The sequence below is a fragment of the Xenopus tropicalis genome, chromosome 5, assembly GCF_000004195.4.
Source record: "Xenopus tropicalis strain Nigerian chromosome 5, UCB_Xtro_10.0, whole genome shotgun sequence".
Taxonomy (NCBI): Eukaryota; Metazoa; Chordata; class Amphibia; order Anura; family Pipidae; genus Xenopus; species Xenopus tropicalis.
In genome coordinates this window covers 115877958-115897681 of record NC_030681.2, presented here as the reverse complement: position 1 = coordinate 115897681, position 19724 = coordinate 115877958, and the positions used below count along the sequence as shown (strand labels likewise).

General features: G+C 39.6%; 1 protein-coding gene across 2 annotated transcripts in view; it reads right to left on the bottom strand.

Moving 5' to 3' along the window:
* Positions 1–17987: 17987 nt before the first annotated feature.
* veph1 (ventricular zone expressed PH domain containing 1) overlaps positions 17988–19724 on the bottom strand; it is a 192341-nt gene continuing 190604 nt past the window's right edge. Inside the window, exon 14 of one of the 2 annotated variants that reach the window (XM_031902402.1) lies at positions 17988–19263. In XM_031902402.1, the coding sequence (XP_031758262.1) occupies positions 19030–19263 (234 nt within the window). In that variant the 3' untranslated portion in view covers positions 17988–19029. Of the gene's footprint in view, positions 19267–19724 lie in introns of both variants that reach the window. The other variant, XM_002933254.4, reaches the window with a different exon arrangement.

Here is a 19724-nt window from a genome sequence, read left to right as displayed (position 1 = left end):
ATTTCCGAAAAATAAATAAAAAATTATCAAAAGATCCAAACTGAAAAAACACAAATGAGAAAAAATTGTGGAAAAAATGTGAACATTTTTTAATTTGTTGCACGAAAACCACAAAGAAAGGTTTCATATGGGAAAGCTGGAGGTACTGGCGTTGGAGCGGAAATATGATGTGATTGGTGTTGCTGAAACTTGGTTGAATGAGTCTCATGACTGGGCTGTTAATATTGGGGGGTATACATTGTTTCGGAGGGACAGGGGCAATAGGAAAGGAGGAGGAGTGTGTCTGTTCATTAAGCACGACTTAAAAGCAAATATTAAGGAGGAAGTGATGGGGGTAACAGAGGGAGCTGAATCCTTATGGGTTGAGCTTCTCACAGATAGTAAAGAATCTACCAAGCTAATTGTAGGGGTATGCTATAGACCCCCTAATGTAAGCGAAGAGGAGGAGGCCCAGCTCCTGTTGCAAATAGAAAAGGCTGCTAGTTTGGGGCAAGTGATAATAATGGGGGATTTTAATTACCCTGATATTGACTGGGGCAATAGTACTGCCAGGACAGTAAATGGGAACAAGTTTATAAACTTGCTGCACGACAACTTTATGTCACAGGTTGTTGAGGAGCCAACCAGGAACAATGCTATACTAGATCTAGTGATCTCTAATGACCCAGAACGTATAGCAAATGTGCAAGTGGTTGAACCCCTGGGTAATAGTGACCATAATGTTATTTCATTTGATGTTTGGTGCAGGAAACAAATTTACACGGGGGCAACAAAGACACTGAATTTTAGGAAGGCAAATTTTAGCTCCTTAAGGGCAGCGCTTCAGGGCATAGATTGGGGCATTATGTTTTCTGATAAAAACACAGAGCAGAAATGGTTGTCATTTAAAATTATATTAAATCATTACTGTTCTCAATTCATTCCATTAATAAGAAAAAGTAGAAGTGTTAAGAATCACCCCATGTGGCTTAACTCTGAGGTAAAGAAGTTAATAGGGAAAAAAAGGATATGGTGCTTAAAGGGTTACACACGATAAATGTAAACAAGGCACCTGGGCCAGATGGAATACACCCTCGGGTACTGAGAGAGCTAGGGGCAGAATTGCAGTGGCCCTTGTTTCTGATATTCTCAGACTCTCTTTCATCAGGTATGGTACCTAGTGATTGGAAGAAGGCGAATGTCACTCCCATATTTAAAAAGGGAATAAGATCTCAGCCTGGCAATTATAGGCCTGTAAGTTTGACATCCGTGGTGGGCAAGTTATTTGAAGGCTTGTTAAGGGATCACATTCAAAATTATGTAGTGGAGAATGGCATTATGAGCAGTAATCAGCATGGCTTTATGAAGGACAGGTCATGTCAGACCAATTTAATTGCTTTTTATGATGAGGTAAGTAAGAAGCTGGACAGTGGGGATGCAGTAGATATAATCTATTTGGATTTTGCCAAAGCATTTGATACCGTTCCCCACAAACGACTGCTTTCTAAGCTAAGGTCTATTGGTCTTAGTGAAGTCGTTTGCACATGGATAGAAAACTGGCTACAGGATCGGGTACAGAGGGTGGTTGTTAATGGCACATTCTCTACTTGGAGTAAGGTTCTCAGTGGGGTCCCTCAGGGTTCTGTACTGGGTCCACTTTTGTTTAATTTGTTCATAAATGACTTAGGGGAGGGTATTATGAGTAATGTATCAGTGTTTGCAGATGACACAAAACTCTGCAGACCAGTCAATTCTATTCAGGATGTGGCATCCCTGCAGCAGGATCTTGACCAACTGGCAATCTGGGCAGCTAAGTGGCAGATGAGATTTAATGTGGATAAATGTAAGGTCATGCACCTGGGATGTAAAAATATGCAAGCCCCGTATAACCTTAATGGGACTGCACTAGGCAAATCCATAATGGAGAAGGATCTTGGAGTCCTTGTAGATAATAAACTTGGCTGTAGCAAGCAATGCCAGGCAGCAGCTGCAAGGGCAAACAAGGTTCTGAGCTGTATTAAAAGGGGTATAGATTCACGGGAGGAGGGGGTTATTCTTCCCCTTTACAGAGCACTGGTAAGGCCCCATCTAGAATATGCTGTTCAGTTTTGGTCTCCAGTGCTCAAACGGGACATTATTGAGCTAGAGAGGGTCCAGAGAAGGGCAACTAAGCTGGTAAAGGGTATGGAAAGTCTCGGTTATGAAGAAAGACTGGCCAAGTTGGGTCTGTTTACACTGGAGAAGAGGCGCTTAAGAGGTGACATGATAACTATGTATAAATATATAAGGGGATCATATAATAACCTCTCTAATGTTTTATTTACCAGTAGGTCCTTCCAACGGACACGAGGGCACCCACTCCGTTTAGAAGAAGGGAGGTTCCATTTAAATATTCGGAAAGGATTTTTTACAGTGAGAGCTGTGAAGTTGTGGAATTCCCTCCCCGAATCAGTCGTACTGGCTGATACATTATATAGCTTTAAGAAGGGGCTGGATGGATTCTTAGCAAGTGAGGGAATACACGGTTATGGGAGATAGCTCTTAGTACAAGTTGATACAGGGACTGGTCCGATTGCCATCTTGGAATCAGGAAGGAATTTTTTCCCCTCTGAGGCAAATTAGAGAGGCTTCAGATGGGGTTTTTTGCCTTCCTCTGGATCAACTTGTAGTTAGGCAGGTTAGGTATAGGCATTATGGTTGAACTTGATGGACGTATGTCTTTTTTCAACCCAACTTACTATGTTACTATGTTACTATGGCAAATGTTTATATTCGGATTTGTCACGTAATAAATTGCAACAAAATTGTGGGGTTTTTTTCTGCGACAAAATCGAGTTTTGGCGTCAAAAAAACCCAAACCAAAATAATCACGCTTTAGTAAATGCCCCCTATAGTGTATAGTTACAGCCTCCTCAAGCACACGATTTCAGAACCTCAAAGCACATGTGGGCACAGTATATAAAAGTAGACCTGCATTTTAGACCCGCCATTGGCAGTTGTAAAGAATCAGGTTGCGTGTGACTAGAACCATATAATATATAAATAAAGCAGATCTGGATCATTGGCACTAGGCACAATGTAACTGGGTGCAACTGCTTTGTAAGTTAACTTGCTGGCATTTTTTGTACCTAGCTAGTTTACCTGGAGTAGTAAATCAGGCCAATCATCTTTGCCACCCTGGCAACTCTTACAAAAAAGCATTAAGAATTCCCTTCTATCTTGCCCAATAGATAATTGGTTACTGATCCATGCATTAAAAAAAACCATTCGGGGTGATGTGAGGCAACCAAATTTCCCTGTCATGGTTTTTTCTATTAAGTGCTTGTCATTTGTAATTGTACAAATTATCTATATTTAGTAGTTTGTAGCTTGTGTGGGGAGCAGAACTGAGCTCCAGGCTTAAGTTGTGGTCACGAAAATATATTTTAACCACGTTCCCACAGACTGAACTAATACAAGTGTCACGAAAAAATCCAAATTAGTGATGAGCGAATCTGTCCCATTTCGCGTTGCTGAAAAAATTGCAAAACTGCTGAAAAAATCATGAAATTTGTAAGTTGCAGTTACTGCGCAACTTTTATGATGCAACCATTACTTTTAGAAGTGTTTAAAACCCCAATAAAAACAGTTTTCTCTAAAACTAAGAATGCCATGTGATATATTAAACAGCCCTTTAACAGCACCAACAAATGAAAGCATTAAACCCCTCTGTAAACCTCTAAAACCATGAAGCAATGAAAGATTAGCCAAATGCAAAAGGACATTGACTTCTACATGACCATGACAGCTTCTAGAGGGGTTATTTATACTTTCAGATTTGTGGCAGTTTGTCTGTGAAAAAATTTATTTTTGCTCAAAAAATACAAATCGTAAAGAAAAATAAAATATGAATGTTAGTAAATTCCGCCCTTAGACATTCAACTGTGCGTGCCATGGCACCTCCCATACATACAAATCACAGCTGTTTTGGTGCCAGCGTGGCTTTAAATATGTGTGATGCATGGGCGTCCACAGAAGGGGGCAAGAGGGGGCACTTGCCCCCCCCTGGAAAAGTAGCAAAAAAAACAAAAACCTTACTCCGTTTCTGCAGTCCCCTCAAGCCCGTTTTTGCTGTGCTCCGATTGGATCTTTCTTCTTGTGGATTCTCCAATCAGAGCACAGCTTCCTTGACAGACAGTAAAATTGACCAATCAGAGCACACATGCACACAGGGATCGGGAGATTTTGCAAACTGGAAACAGAAATAAAGACTGAAAAGAAGAATCTGCCCCTGTAACTTTACCTAAGAACCAACTCTCAACTTTTGCTGCAGTTTTCATCCCACAGGTACTATACCCAGGTACTATACACAGGTACTATACACAGGCACTATACCCAGGCACTATACCCAGGCACTATACCCAGGCACTATACCCAGGTACTATACACAGGCACTATACCCAGGCACTATACCCAGGTACTATACACAGGTACTATACACAGGTACTATACCCAGGCACTATACCCAGGCACTATACCCAGGCACTATACCCAGGCACTATACCCAGGCACTATACCCAGGCACTATACCCAGGTACTATACCCAGGCACTATACCCAGGTACTATACACAGGTACTATACACAGGTACTATACCCAGGTACTATACACAGGTACTATACCCAGGCACTATACCCAGGCACTATACCCAGGTACTATACACAGGTACTATACCCAGGTACTATACCCAGGTACTATACACAGGCACTATACCCAGGCACTATACACAGGTACTATACCCAGGCACTATACCCAGGCACTATACCCAGGCACTATACCCAGGCACTATACCCAGGCACTATACCCAGGCACTATACCCAGGCACTATACACAGGCACTATACACAGGCACTATACCCAGGCACTATACCCAGGCACTATACACAGGCACTATACACAGGCACTATACCCAGGCACTATACCCAGGCACTATACACAGGCACTATACCCAGGCACTATACCCAGGCACTATACCCAGGCACTATACCCAGGCACTATACCCAGGTACTATACCCAGGCACTATACCCAGGCACTATACCCAGGCACTATACACAGGCACTATACACAGGCACTATACCCAGACACTATACCCAGGCACTATACCCAGGCACTATACCCAGGTACTATACCCAGGCACTATACCCAGGCACTATACCCAGGCACTATACCCAGGTACTATACCCAGGTACTATACACAGGTACTATACACAGGTACTATACCCAGGTACTATACACAGGTACTATACCCAGGTACTATACACAGGTACTATACACAGGTACTATACCCAGGCACTATACACAGGTACTATACAGTTCTAAAGAATCACTAGCTGACATTAAATTGTTTTTTGCCTGACCTGACATCTATAATAATTTATAATCTATCCCCTACCCTAACACATGGAGGGTAAGTTAACTCTTTCCCTCTGAAAAAGCTCATTGTGTGTTTATATATGTGTTGTTGTTTTTTGCACTTACTATTTTTTTTTTTTTTTGTCATTGTTTTGTTCATTTATAGTAAGTTACAGTGGGGCCAATGTTGTGTATCAGTGCCAGTGTTATAGTGCCAGGGCCTGAATATCTGCCATCTGTACCCACTGCTCCTCACTGTATATAATGTGCTGGGTTTGTAAATACGGACTGCTCCTCACTGTATATAATGTGCTGGGTTTGTAAATACGGACTGCGTCTCACTGTATATAATGGGGAGTCAGTACCCACTGCCTTTCTTGCTATAAAACTAACATAAACACATCTAAAGGGGTGGTTCACTTTTAAGTTAACCTTTAGTATGTTATAAAATGGCCTATTCCTAGCAACTTTGCAATTGGTCTTCCTAATTAATTTTTTTTGAATAATTTGCCTTTCTCTTCTGCCTCTATACAGATTTCAAATGGGGGCCAAAAAATATTGCTCTGTGAGGCTACAATTTTATTATTATTATAATTTTGTATTACTTATTTTTCCAAGTAGGCCCCTTAACTATTCATATTCCCATCTCTTGTTTAAATCACTACCTGGTTGCTAGGGTAAATAAGACCCTAGCAACCAGATAGCTGCTGAAATACCAAATGGAGAGCTGCTGAACAAAAAGCTAAATAACTGAAAAACCATTAAAAATAAAAGTGAATTCGAATGCGAACTACCCCTTTAAGCTAACTGATCACAAACACAAATGTTTGCAGATCCCCTAACAGAAGTGCACGTATGAATACTTTTACTACTAATACTAAACATTTTAGGGTAAAAAAAAAAAGCACCCCCACCCGCACTTTTGTACAGTATCCCTGGAAGTCAGTGGGAACGGCAAGAGGTAGTTGGGAGGTTAACTTTTTACGTCAGCAGCGAATCCACTAAGTGTCACATTAGCTGTAGGTCAGTCTGTGTATGGGCCATATTTAGCCTCCCCTAGTATCATCCTGCAAAAAAAAAAAATATATATATATATTTATATATATATATATAAATATATATATATATATATATATTTATCTGTTGCAGGATGATGCTAGCTTACTTGCCCCCCCTTGGAAAATTTTCTGCGGACGCCCATGGTGTGATGTGTGGCTTACTTACCCCTGTACCCAAACTGCTATCTAATTTATCGCAATAACTACATTATTTTCTGGTTTTGAGCCTTTTCTGTTGTTTTTTTTAATGAAATCTTACTAAATTCTCTACCTGGGTGATGATATAAACTTTAGTCTCAATTTTTGTCTGCCAGATCATATGTGTCACTTCTCCACAGGTGCCGCATCACCAGCCGAGGGCCAAACGGATGCAGGTAATCACCAGTACTTGTAGAGCTCTCCACCTTTGCTGAATGAGCCAGATTTACAACCTTAAAGGGGTTGTTTACCTTAAAATTAACTTTTAGTATCATGTAGGGCTTGATATTAGGAGACAAATGACCCCAGCAACCAGGCAGTGGCTAGAATGAGAAACTGGAATATGAATAGGAGAGGGACTGAATCAAAAGCTAAGTAATAGAAAGTAACAATAACAATAAAACTGTAGCCTCACAGAGCAATACTTTTTGACTGCTTGGGTCGGTGACCCCCTTTTAAAAGCTGGACAGGGTCAGAAGAAGAAGGCAAATAATTAAAAGACTATAAGAAATAAAAAAATGAAGACCAACTGAAAAGTTACTAAGAGTTGGTTATTCTATAACATACTAAAAGTTAACTTAAATGTGAACCACCCCTTTAAGGCCTCTTCACTTTGAATGACTGAGAATAACTAGTTACAGTTTTAGAATTAGTTAGCCTAAAATGTTTTCACTCAGTTTCAGGAATGATACAGGTATGGGATTTGTTATCCGGAAACCCGTTATCCAGAAAGCTCACAGGAAAGCCCTCTCTTATAGACTCCATTTTAATCAAATAATTCACACTGATTTACTTTCTCTCTGTAATAATAAAACAGTACCTTGTACTTGATTCCAACTAAGATATAATTAATTCTTATTGGAGGAAAAACAAGCCTATTGGGTTTATTCAATGTTAACATTATTTTTATAATTCCACATTTATTTCTATTGTGTTTGTCAAACAATATAAATGAATATAAACTAATGCAATTCCCTTCAGTCTTACACAATCGCAGCAAGCAGTCAGGCACCATTTTGTGGACCTTTGTTATTAAGACAAGTTTTGTGTCACCCCAACATCTTGTTTATGTGCCAGTATGGGGGGCCTGATGCATGTGCCTATGCACTGGCTGCACAATTAGATGCTGAGGAGAGAGGGGGAAAGTGAGAGCTGAATTGAAAGAGAAGAGTAATTGTTTGCCCCAACTCTGTGCCTAAGGCATAGAGGCGGGGCAGGCAATATGACTGACAGCTGGGATTTTGAAATGCCTTTATAATTGTATGAATAGATGTGTTAATAAAAAAAGGAATTTGGGTTTCATGTTTAATTTGAAAAGGACTGCTATTTGGGAGACAAAGTATGGCTACAATTGTGGTTCTGTTCTATCTTTAGCAATCTGTACAAGGAATTGTGTGAAAGCAAAAGCCATTGAAAACACCATCAATTTTGGAGCACAACTACAATAAAATGGGTAACTTTTGCATCCTCTGCACCAAAGTATCTAATTTTGGGTAAATGATGAGGTCTCAGTCTGTACTGCTGGCTATAGGCCAATGCTCCCAATAAGTCATATGGCTGCACCAGTTCATATTAGCAAGAGTCTCAGTTTAGCTCAGTTTGTAGCTGCTATTGAAATCCTTCACTGGGGGGTAAGGAAATTATCTACTAGGGCCAGGTGTGTCCATGCTAAAGTACTGCTTTTCCAATCCTTGTTTTTTTGGTCAAATTTATTTATGGCTGTATATTTCACCAACCTTGTAAAAGATATAATTTCAAAAACTATTCTTTTTGGATGCTGTGTAATATTGTGAAAATCAACACATCCTTAGGGAATGTCTAGTGCCCTGATACTGCATGCTCACAATAATATATCATACAGTCAAGGGAGGAGGGAAAGAGAGACTCTCATGGCTGAGGAAAAAGAGAGAAAAAGGAGTAATCTTCCATATCATTCACCTGGCAGCAGAGACTGTCTCAAGGCATATATAAGTACCATGAACTTCTAGGAAACAGAAGTTAACATTTGAGAAAGCAAATAATAGCTTTTTGTTCTTGGAACGCCAGTACATAATCTGCTGTAAGAATTATCTGCTTGGATTCCCTGCCGAAAATGTACAATACACTTCATGTCTCAGCTGAACATGTATGTATGTTTATCTTCGCTTATAAAGCACTACCTATGTATGCAGCGCTGTGTAGTACAACAATAAATACAAATAGGAGGATATTAGTGCTGCAGGTTACAGTGGGTGACACTGCAATATATATCAGATGCTGTGCGAGTGCTCCAAGAGGTAGTCTGAACATTTAGAATCTCATGTTAGTTAGTACAGGTATAGGACCCATTATCCAGAATGCTTGGGACCAAGGGTATTCTGGATAAGGAGTCTTTCCATAATTTGGATCTCCATACATTAAGTCTGCTAAAAAAAACGCTAAAACATTAATTAAACCCAGTAGAACTGTTGTTTTGCCTCCAATAAGGATCAATTATACCTTAGTCGGGATCAAATACAAGGCACTGTTTTATTATTATAGAGAAAAAGAAAATACATTTTAAAAACAGCTTTTCATAAATCAGAGCTTTCTGGATAATGGGTTTCTGGATAACAGATCCCATACCTCTACTTTTCTTGTTGTGAAGGTTTCTTTAAAGCCTGAAGCTCTGAGATTTTGATGGGGTAAAGTAATGATAAGTGCAATCAGATGTTTACTTTCAAATAACTGACTAGTAAAGGCTACATGCTGTTTGGTTGCTATGGGCTTTTTTACACACAGTTGAACCAAATCCTTCACTTCCAGTGCTTTAAACAGCATATTGGAGTGTATATTATTCATTTATAGTGTATTGTGTAAACTTGTATACAATTGTAAAAGGGAAAAAACATAAGGGTCCTTTACAATTCATTAATCATTGTGCAAAGTGGAAAGAAATGCTGCAATTACCCATTTGTATGCACTTTGCATACAGGGGACCTCCAGCTTCCGAACTAAAGTTTGTTAAAGAGCCCCACACAACACAGAAACCCCTAATATACCTATCCTGTAATCTGTTCCTTCAGAAAGTATGAATAAATACCATTTGATTTGCTGAAATCCAGCTGCAGAACAATTCTTCTTTATTGATTATTTTAAATCCTGGTGGAGGGGAGGGACAAAAATATTGTTCCCTTAAGTCTGTCATTCAAGTTTAAAGTTATCTGGCACAAACTTGTATGGCATCTAAAACCCCAAAAAACAATAGGGCCTATTCACTAAAGTGCGTTAAAACGTGCGTTATTTATAGCATGCGGTAAAAATTTTATTGTGTCTAATTTTTTGCGTCTTAATGCACGATTCACTAAAATGATACTTGCGTTAATTTACGCGCGATACTGCTTGCGTTATTTTAGTCGCAAAGACTATTTTCGTGCGGTATTTGACGGAACGAACGCTAATCAATGCACCACGTACAAACGCATGCCATATTATCCATACATGCGATTACTTTTGGAAAAAAACTGTACTGAAAATGACCATTTCCCTGCAAACTGGCGGCTACATCACTCTAGGGCCAACACATACTTGAATAAATCCCACTGCAAAGTCCATATTGTGTTGCCAAAAGCTCATGAACTGTACTTTTCTATAATTACCGCCTGCCTCAAGTAGGTGTTAATTTTTGCATAGACTAATGCGATATTTAGCGCGTCTAAGGGGCACATTTACTAACCCACAAACGGGCCGAATGCGTCCGATTGCGTTTTTTTCGTAATGATCGGTAATTTTGCAATTTTTTTGGCGTCTTTACGATTTTTGCGTAAAAACACGAGTTTTTCGTAGCCATTACGAAAGTTGCACAAAGTCGCGATTTTTTCGTAGCGTTAAAACTTGCGCGAAACGTCGCGCCTTTTAAGTTTTAACGCTACGAAAAAGGCGCGACTTTGCGCGCAAGTGTTAACGCTACGAAAAAATCGCGACTTTGTGCAACTTTCGTAATGGCTACGAAAAACTTGTGTTTTTACGCAAAAAACGTAAAGAAGCAGAAAAACTCGCGTTTTTACGCAAAAATCGTAGAGACGCCGAAAAAAATCGCAAAAAATATGAAAAAGTCGCAAAATGTTCGTTTCCAATCGGAATTTTTCCAATTCGGATTCGAAATCGTGTCTTAGTAAATCAGCCCCTAAGTGTTTGTGAATCATGCGTTAGTATTATTTTGGCACGCAAATTAACGCATGTGGTAGTGCTTAAATTAATGCATGCGATATGCGACTTAACGCATGCGGTAATACAGTAGCGAATCACGTGTTCATTTTCGTGTCTATTTTAACGCAAAAAAGCATGCGATAAAACTTATTGACCTTTAGTGAATCAGCCCTAATGTCTTAAAGGAGAAGGAAGGGATAGTGATTGTAATCGCTTACCTGAAACCCCTGCCCGGTGCTCCTGTTAGGAGAAAGCTGCACTGGCCAAGGAGATAATGCAGGCGAGCGGTCCTCTTCCTTCTCCTCCTTCTCCGAACAGCTGGCTTTATTGTTAAAGTTCAGCTTTTCACTCCACTGCACATGTGGAAAGCCCGTAGGAGGAAGAGGATCGCTTGGTCAGATACACCTAGGTCGGTGCAGTTTTCTCCTAACGGGACAACCGGCCGGGGGTTTCAGGTAAGTGATTACAATCACTGGGGGGTGCCTAACATTTTGTATTTGTAATTGTTACTTTCCTTATCCTTTAAAAACTATATCTAGTCTTATCCAAATGACTAAGTCATATCTGTAGCAAATACATACACTCAGAAATGATCTCCTTCCTTCACATACAGTGGTTGATTGACTGAGCTTCAGGCATAAAAGTCTCGGTATGATTAGTTACATGGGATTTATCTGAAGATCCCAAACATATTAAATAGGGGCAGTAAATTTGTTTCTCATAAGCTCAGCCAGATGACATGACAAAATGAACCATAGGGAGATGATAAATATTTCAAACAGTTTAAACTACTCACTATATTTATTGAAGAACACAGCGAAGCACAGCACCTGCATTAGCAATAAAGTCAACACATGTGATTCTTACTTAAAGAAATAAAGAATAAATAAAAAATGTAAAAGGGAAATATGGCTTGTTTTATTCCAGAATGTGTATATTACAGGTATATGATGATATCATCTTTAATATTTGTTTTTATCCAAACATTCATTACAGGTGGTTAAGTCAGTTCCTCTCATCACCAAAAGAATGGATTGACACATAGTTACTTCACTCATAGTTACTTCTTACAGGCAGAACACAGTATGATAAGGAGCCTTGCCAACCATAATCCTGGGCCTAGCACAATACCCTGTATGCAGCTAAAGCTATGGGCGCATTAGGTTCTATATGGTTTTTCTTTTGTGTTTTCAGCCTCTCTTTACACTTCCTTAAACAAAGGAGAACTTGACTTCAGTTTATGTAGTTCGCTGGGATTTAGTTGTTGAAGTCTCCACTAAGGCCAAGGGTGCCTTAGTGATGCCTTTTTTACTAGGTGCAAATATTTTCCTATTGCATTTTTAAGCAATTGCATGTCCTCATTATTCAGGAATAAGCACTGATAGCAGGTACAAGCAGGGCAAGCCCTTGTGAGTTTATTGCGAATGGGCAACATTTCGGAGCACAAAAGCCCCTTTGTCAAGCATGCTTGAAGAGAGTTGCTGAAGAGAGTACATTTTGTTCATTAATTGTTGTTGTTGTCTTATTAAGTTAAGCAAATATTCTCAGAATTCCCAGGTCAGTGTTCACTAAAGATGAGTGTTTGTTTAATGTTTTCCCACTTAGCAGAGTTCTGCCCAAGTGTTGAGGTTCCATATAAAAACTTGCTCTGCCTGGTAGAGCTCTCCTGGAGTTTGGTATGTCAAGTGGGACTGAGGTGCCACAGACGCGACCCTGACATTAATAATAAACTAAAAAAAATGTTACTCCTTAAGTAATGTGGCATATCTTCCACCACCACATCAGCCTCTTAATGGGATTCATGCCTGACAAGCTCCTTTTACAGAATCATTATCACCATATTACATTCCCCTTCCACTGGCAGGGCAAAGTTATGCTATCAGTTTTGGACTTTTCTCTTTTATCTAGTTACATTTTTTTTAAAGGAACATAATAGGTAACAGTCGGTTTAATGTAGACGCTGCATTACTCACCTTTCTGATACTTAGCCATCTTAATGAATGATTACACAAGCAACAGAAGAACAAAACAAGCTCTTGGCCCACACATATCTGTAAATATGAAGGTAATCATCCATGGAATTACTTTGCTGCTTAAGGCAGGTTTCTTAATGAAACATTGTTCTACTAATGTAAAGAACATTCTTCTATTTAAATTGTTTGGAACCGACAACTCTTTTTTGTTAATTAAGAGGAGATTAGAGAATTGTAAGGTTAAGCACCAAGTGCCATTTGAATTGTTTTATGCCAAAATACTACAAGAATTGACTGGTTTTACTCAAACACCTAGTTACTGGTTGCAGCTGATAGTATAGCACCCATTGTATCAATATAGCATCCTTGCTATTATGTCCATACATACCTGCATCTTGGTGGCTGCCTATTCCTGTGTCCTTTATAGGAATGCTGCATTGTGTGCATGCCTTCTACTTCTACCTCATTTCTTTGGGTTCCAGACCTTGGTGCCTCTTTGTTCTGATCTGTTCACTTTGTTTTGACCCGTTGTGTAGCCTTTGAATATCAGCCCTAAAAACTATAGAGGTTTTTCAATCTGCATATAGAATTTTTTTATTATATGGAGGACATCATCACTAACTCATAAAAATGCTATATATATATATATTCGATATGCCATCGATGCGATTTACATTTTCACCGGTGGGATGGCATTTCGGGGAGATTAGTCGCCTGCGAACAGGGAGATTTGTCGCGGGTGACTAATCTCCCCGTGTGCCAGAGCCCTAAAGCTGCATCTTGAGTTCAATATAATCTGTTATCAAGCAATATGACTTACATCCCTGACCTGACTGTTGTCATGTCTTACATTTTTAAATTAATTCTGAACATATTTAGTTCTTATTTAATGTATCTTAAAATGTGATATCATTTGGTAAAATTTGTATTTGCATGGCAGTGTACCCACTTTTTCAACATTGGTTCGACGAATAGGGCTTGTTCTAAACATCATTTTAGCCTGTTGTTCTAATTAGAAAAAATATCTATGATTTTTGTTATTTCTTGTTCTAAATAGGGCAAACAAACCAGCAGTCCAGAGAATCCTCTGTATAATGAGCTGCTCTTTAACTAAAAAGATAACAGGCTGTAGCTGGGAGAAGGGAGAGGTTTTTGAAACTTATTGACCCTTCAATGGGGAAACCTTTTTCCTAGGTTGCATCTATTTTCTTTCTGTTAAATAGTAGAACCCTATCTTTCTTCATTTAAGGGATTTCTGATATAAACTTCAGAGCCTGCATCCCATAGGATAAAACAGGCTCAAACGCCCTTTGCCTGACCAGCTCGTAAACAATGGCTGCACTGCTGCTAGGAATACCTGTGATTGGCTTAACAATTAGAGCAAAAGAGATAATAAGTAATAGTTCATGGAATGTAATTAAATACAATGTAATTATAAACCATATTAATACATGAGAGCTGAACCTCTAAGGCAGTGTTTTTCAACCTTTTTTGGGCAAAGGCACACTTGTTTCATGAAAAAAATCACGAGGCACACCACCATTAGAAAATGTTAAAAAATTTAACTCTGTGCCCAGCAGCAGTGCCCCCCTAGTACATTGGTGCCCAGCAGCAGTGCCCCCCTAGTACATTGGTGCCAAGAGCAGTGCCCCCCTAGTACATTGGTGCCCAGCAGCAGTGCCCCCCTAGTACATTGGTGCCAAGAGCAGTGCCCCCCTAGTACATTGGTGCCCTGCCTACGGCACACCAGGCAACATCTCGCGGCACACTAGTGTGCCGCGGAACAGTGGTTGAAAAACGCTGCTCTAAGGTAACAAATTACAGAACACTTCAAGGCAGAGGTTCCCAACCTTTCTAAAACCTGAGCCACAGTCAAACGTAAAAAGACTTGGAGAGCAACACAAGCACCATAAAAGTTCATGGAGGAGCCAAATAAGGGCTAAGATTGGCTATTAGGCAGTCTCTATGCACACTATCAGCTTACAGGGGCTTTATTTGGTAGTAAATCTTGTTTTTATTCACCAAAACTTGCCACCAAGTCAGGAATTCAAAAATAACTCCCTGGTTTGGGGGCACTGAGAGCAACATCCAAGGGGTTGGGGAGCAACATGTTGCTCACGTGCCACTGGTTGGGGATCACTAACTGTGTCTGTGTAAAAATGAAATAGTAATGCTATAAAAAGAGGTCATTTTGCAATGACAGTATGTATGCCTTTAATGTCTAGACCATGACGCTGCAGTGATACAAAAGGTTATCTGCCCTTAGGACAGAATACAAACTCCTGACACAGCGGTAACCTTACTGAAATCCCCGCTAAGTGCACACATCAACCTATGGGTGTGAGATCTTTATGGCACTGTTAAGCCCCAGCAAGACCCCCCCCCCCTGTAGCCACTTGATAAGTTATTGCTTTGAGTTTTACTTCTGTGCCAATGTCAAGGAGAGGTTAGGGATGCAGATGTTTTATCCCAGTCTCACAGTTTAATGTGTACAGAAGAATTAGTTCAGCGTGAAAGCACTGAAAAAACATTCATAATCTGAAGTATTACTAAAATTAGGTTATTTGTTTTATTTTGTTAAGGCTAATCTGTACCTAAAATACTGACTGCATGACCAGTAAAAAGAAAGTGCCAACAGCTGTTAGAAAGATTGCACAGTAAATGCACATCTCATGGATTTCTAAAACCTCTTTGTAAATACACAGGAGGTAGGTATTTTTTGACTGCAAACCAGTAACAGTTCAGATGCTGAGCCTTTTATTAGCAAAATAATTTGCACAACTAATTAACCTAGTAAGGGGACTATAACTCCAAGATGGCAAAGTGAAAGTGTCCAAGAGCTAATGGGAGATTTGGTAAGATGGTGCCGAGCACATCCTACAAGTTGAATGTAGTTGTGTGGTTCTAAATATAATGGGACTGATAGGAAAATCTGATGTGTAAACTAGATGGAACATTTGCCATCTAATGCGGCACATTTTGCCTGAAGGGAATGCTGTGTGGTGCGCCTGCATCCGACGAGATAAAATCTGATGGTGTCTGAAAGACTTTTTTTTCTTATTGAAATTCTGTAGGATGTAGAGGCAGAAACAATACACACCATCTGACTTTATTTGATTACATCTGTGGAGATCAAATTTTGTAGTATCCCACAAAATATATTTATATATATTATATATATTATAGTACTTATAATGTTGCATGACATGATTTTATGGGTCAGTCTGCCCCTCAAAATCAGATCAAAATCTCCCATGTAGTTTAGCCCTAAGATTGCTGAAAGCCTCAGAGCAGCATATAACTGCACACAGAATAGGTCTTTGCATAAAATGCTATACATTTATATCCTGGGAGTTGGGACTGGACTCAGAACTGCACAAATATTGTCATAAACCCAATTCTTCCTCCCATCATCTCAAAGTCTTTATCTGGAATGTTTAACAAGTAGTTAAAGCAGGGGGTCCCCAACCTTTTTTATCCCTGAGCAACATTTAAATATAAAAAAACAGTTGGGGAGCAACACAAGCATAACAAAAAGTTCTTAGAGGGTGACCAATAAAGGCATGATCTTTATACCTCCAAAACTTGCCTCTAAGTCAGAAATTCATAAATATGCACCTGCTTTAAAGGAGAAGGAAAGGCTAAGTCACTTGGGGGTGCCAAAATGTTAGGCACCCCCAAGTGACTTAGAACGCCTACCTTGTACCCCGGGCTGGTGCCCCTGTACGGAGGGAACAGCACCAGCCCGGGGTAGCTGCCGGCGCTTCCTCCTTCCTCCTCGCATGCGCCGGCCGGCGGATTTCGCCGGCAGCGCGCAAAGGAAGGAGGAAGCGGTGTCTACAGGTGCCCCGGGCTGGTGCTGTTCCCTCCGTACAGGGGCACCAGCCCGGGGTACAAGGTAGGCGTTCTAAGTCACTTGGGGGTGCCTAACATTTTGGCACCCCCAAGTGACTTAGCCTTTCCTTCTCCTTTAAGGCCACTGGGAGCAACATCCAAGGGGTCGGTGAGCAGCATGTTGCTCCTGAGCCACTGGTTGGGGATCACTGAGTTAAAGGATAACAAAAGGTATAATCACTACAGCGTGCCAAAATGTTAGGATTAAAATTGCTTAGCTGGGCTGGTGCTCCTTTTTGCTAAAAACTTCACCAGCCCAGGGCATTTCTGTTGACGTCCATAGTCACCATCTTCAGCTTCTTCCATCTCCTCTTTGATTTGTTCCAGGCAGAGCATGCTCAGGCCCGAAGAAAAGGAAACAAAAGAAGAAAATTGCAGTGAATGAGCTTCTACAGGAATACTGGGGACCAGTAACCAATTCTAATCACTCATTTTCACACACCCAGTGATTATACATTTACTTCTCGTTAAAAGGGACAAGTTGCCTTTACCTTTCCTTGTATGTAACAGATGAGCCATTCTAAGCAACTTCTCAAATGCTTCTTCAGTATTTACATTGAATATTTGTTTTATCATTAGAATTTCTAGAATGCCTGTTACTTGCAACTTAAAATGATTGACTGTGAGGATTCTCTGTTAAGTAGTAGAGGAAATAATGGGGGTTGCATCACTTATGGAGTGCATGTTTGAAACAGTGTTTTAATCTCATTCACTGGGCGCAACTGGTGCAACTATAGAGACAATGCACTTTGGGAATCCTGAGCCTACCACAAGGTCCAGGGTGGTAGTAGCCCCAGGGTTTCCTAGCATCATTATGTGCATTTTGTCATTGGCAACCCAGTAGAATGCAGGCGTGTGTTTAGACAGAGGTAGCTTGATTAATCTTGCCAATATATGCTTTCTGATGTCTTTATTTTGGAACACCTGCACTTGCATGTACATTCATAAATAGCCCCATATATGTAGTAAACTAACAAAACAACTGATTTGTATTGGTTGCATTTGCGTTATTATAGCTTTCTTCATGCAATGTAATGTGACAGTTCAAGTCCTACTGGCACCAAGATAGATAGCATTTTTGATACAACCTTAAAAACTTTCCCTTTGTTGACTAGAATTCCCTCAGTAGAGTGAACTCTCCAAGCTGTAGGGTGAAACAGTAATAAAAGGCATGGCCAGCAGTACAGCTATTTTCCACTCTCCTACTGGAGTTATCTCACTAAGTTTCCATTATTTGATCCTATATTGTTGCCTACTGAGTCAGAATCTTCAACCTTTATGCCATTGTGTTCTGCCAGTGATTTTCCTGACAAAGTTTCAGACTAAAATAAAGTGAGAACACATATTTATTGAACCACGGGAAGCTAGAAAACAATGTTTCCTCTGCCAAATTGCAAATTCTTCATCTTGACAAATATCAAGCAGATTTTGATTTCTTTATTTTTTTGCAAAGGAAATATACACATTTATCATTAGTATCATACTGTATTTTATTTTACTTTAATTCAAATTAGTGCTTAATCAAATGCCTGTAATACTGCAATAATTGACCTTAATTAACATATTAAAGTCAAAAAAATATATCTAGTTATGCTTACAATAAGCTCTCCTTCAGCTAAAAAAAATCTCAATATACAAATGACAATAATTGTAGGAATTTGTATTAAACACAGGAGTTGAACAGTTTGTTTCATGGTGCAAAGAGAGGCTTCTGATATTATAAGCTCAATCTATTGCAGAACTTGAATAGTTTTTATCATGTGCTCCCACAATTCCATGTAACATGTTTGTGAGGGGTTTAAAGGAGAAGGAAAGTCATTTTGGTATTTTACTGCCAATAGATCCGCCACATTAGTGCCACCTAGAACGCTATATTTATTCTGCAGAAAGCTTTACCATACTTGAGTAAAGAGCCCTAGAAGCCTTCTCTGTATGTTTAAGATTGCAGCTGCCATTTTAGCTTGGTCTTCACAGGTTCCTCTAGCTGTTGTAGCTCAGATTACACATTCCTAAGGGCGGAGGGAGTGAGTTTTATGAATTCTTGTGGGGGGGGGGCAGGGGAGTGGAAAGAATTGCGCACCAGGAATGAGATAGGAAGTCAGATACCCTAAGAACATGTTTACAAAAAAGGGGACAAGAAATTCTGTTTCTTTTCATAGAGGACTCAGTGCAGCGTTTCTGTGAGTGCTTATGGCTATATTTACATTTTATATTTACCTTTCTGATGAAGCTTACTTAGTTTTTACCTTTCCTTCTACTTTAATAAAGGATCTAGTAGTTTGAATTTAGTATTTGTTTTTGATCCACTTTTCTGTATAAGTGATTTCATTGTCAGCACCTTTTTATGCTGCAGGGCCCCATAATGGTGCATTATAAATATGTAGTAGCCTCCCGGCTCTCTCTTTCTTTAGCTTGGGCAACGGCTACATTTATACACTGTAGCCACTCTTCTGCTTTCTTTTCATCTTTTGCTTTGAAGACATACGTCTTGTTGTCTGTAAAGATCTCAAAAGCACGTGGCAGACTGCGATCCCTGCGCTTTTTGACCACAGCTTTAACACTCTGAACTTTGCTTAGCTCTATTGGGCAATCATCGGGGTCATCCTTCTGAAAGAAAGACAATAAAATTATAAATATTCATGTTAAGTGAGCAAATATATATCCAAATACATATGTCCAAAACTCAACAAAAGAAATTTGAATCCAAAAGTGATAAATTATAAAAGTTCTGTCACATTTAAAAGGGTAATTCACCTATAAATTAAATTGAAGGGGGAGATTTATAAAATAAGGTAATTTTTTATTTTAATTTTTTATTTGAACTAGTTTTCTTTTTTAATAAACAAGTGAGCAATCGATATGGGAGTTTATTCAATTTAGAACAAGGTTATTACATTCCAAAGTTATGGATACCAGAAATTGTTGAGTCAAGTTACAAGATGCTATCAGAATCAGTGTTCCCAGGCCCAGATTTGTGGCAAGGCCTCGGGGCGCCTGGATTTGAAATCCAGCGTTGAGTGTTCCTCTTCCAATAAGATGCATTCCTGCGTTGGCTTTGTGCCGTG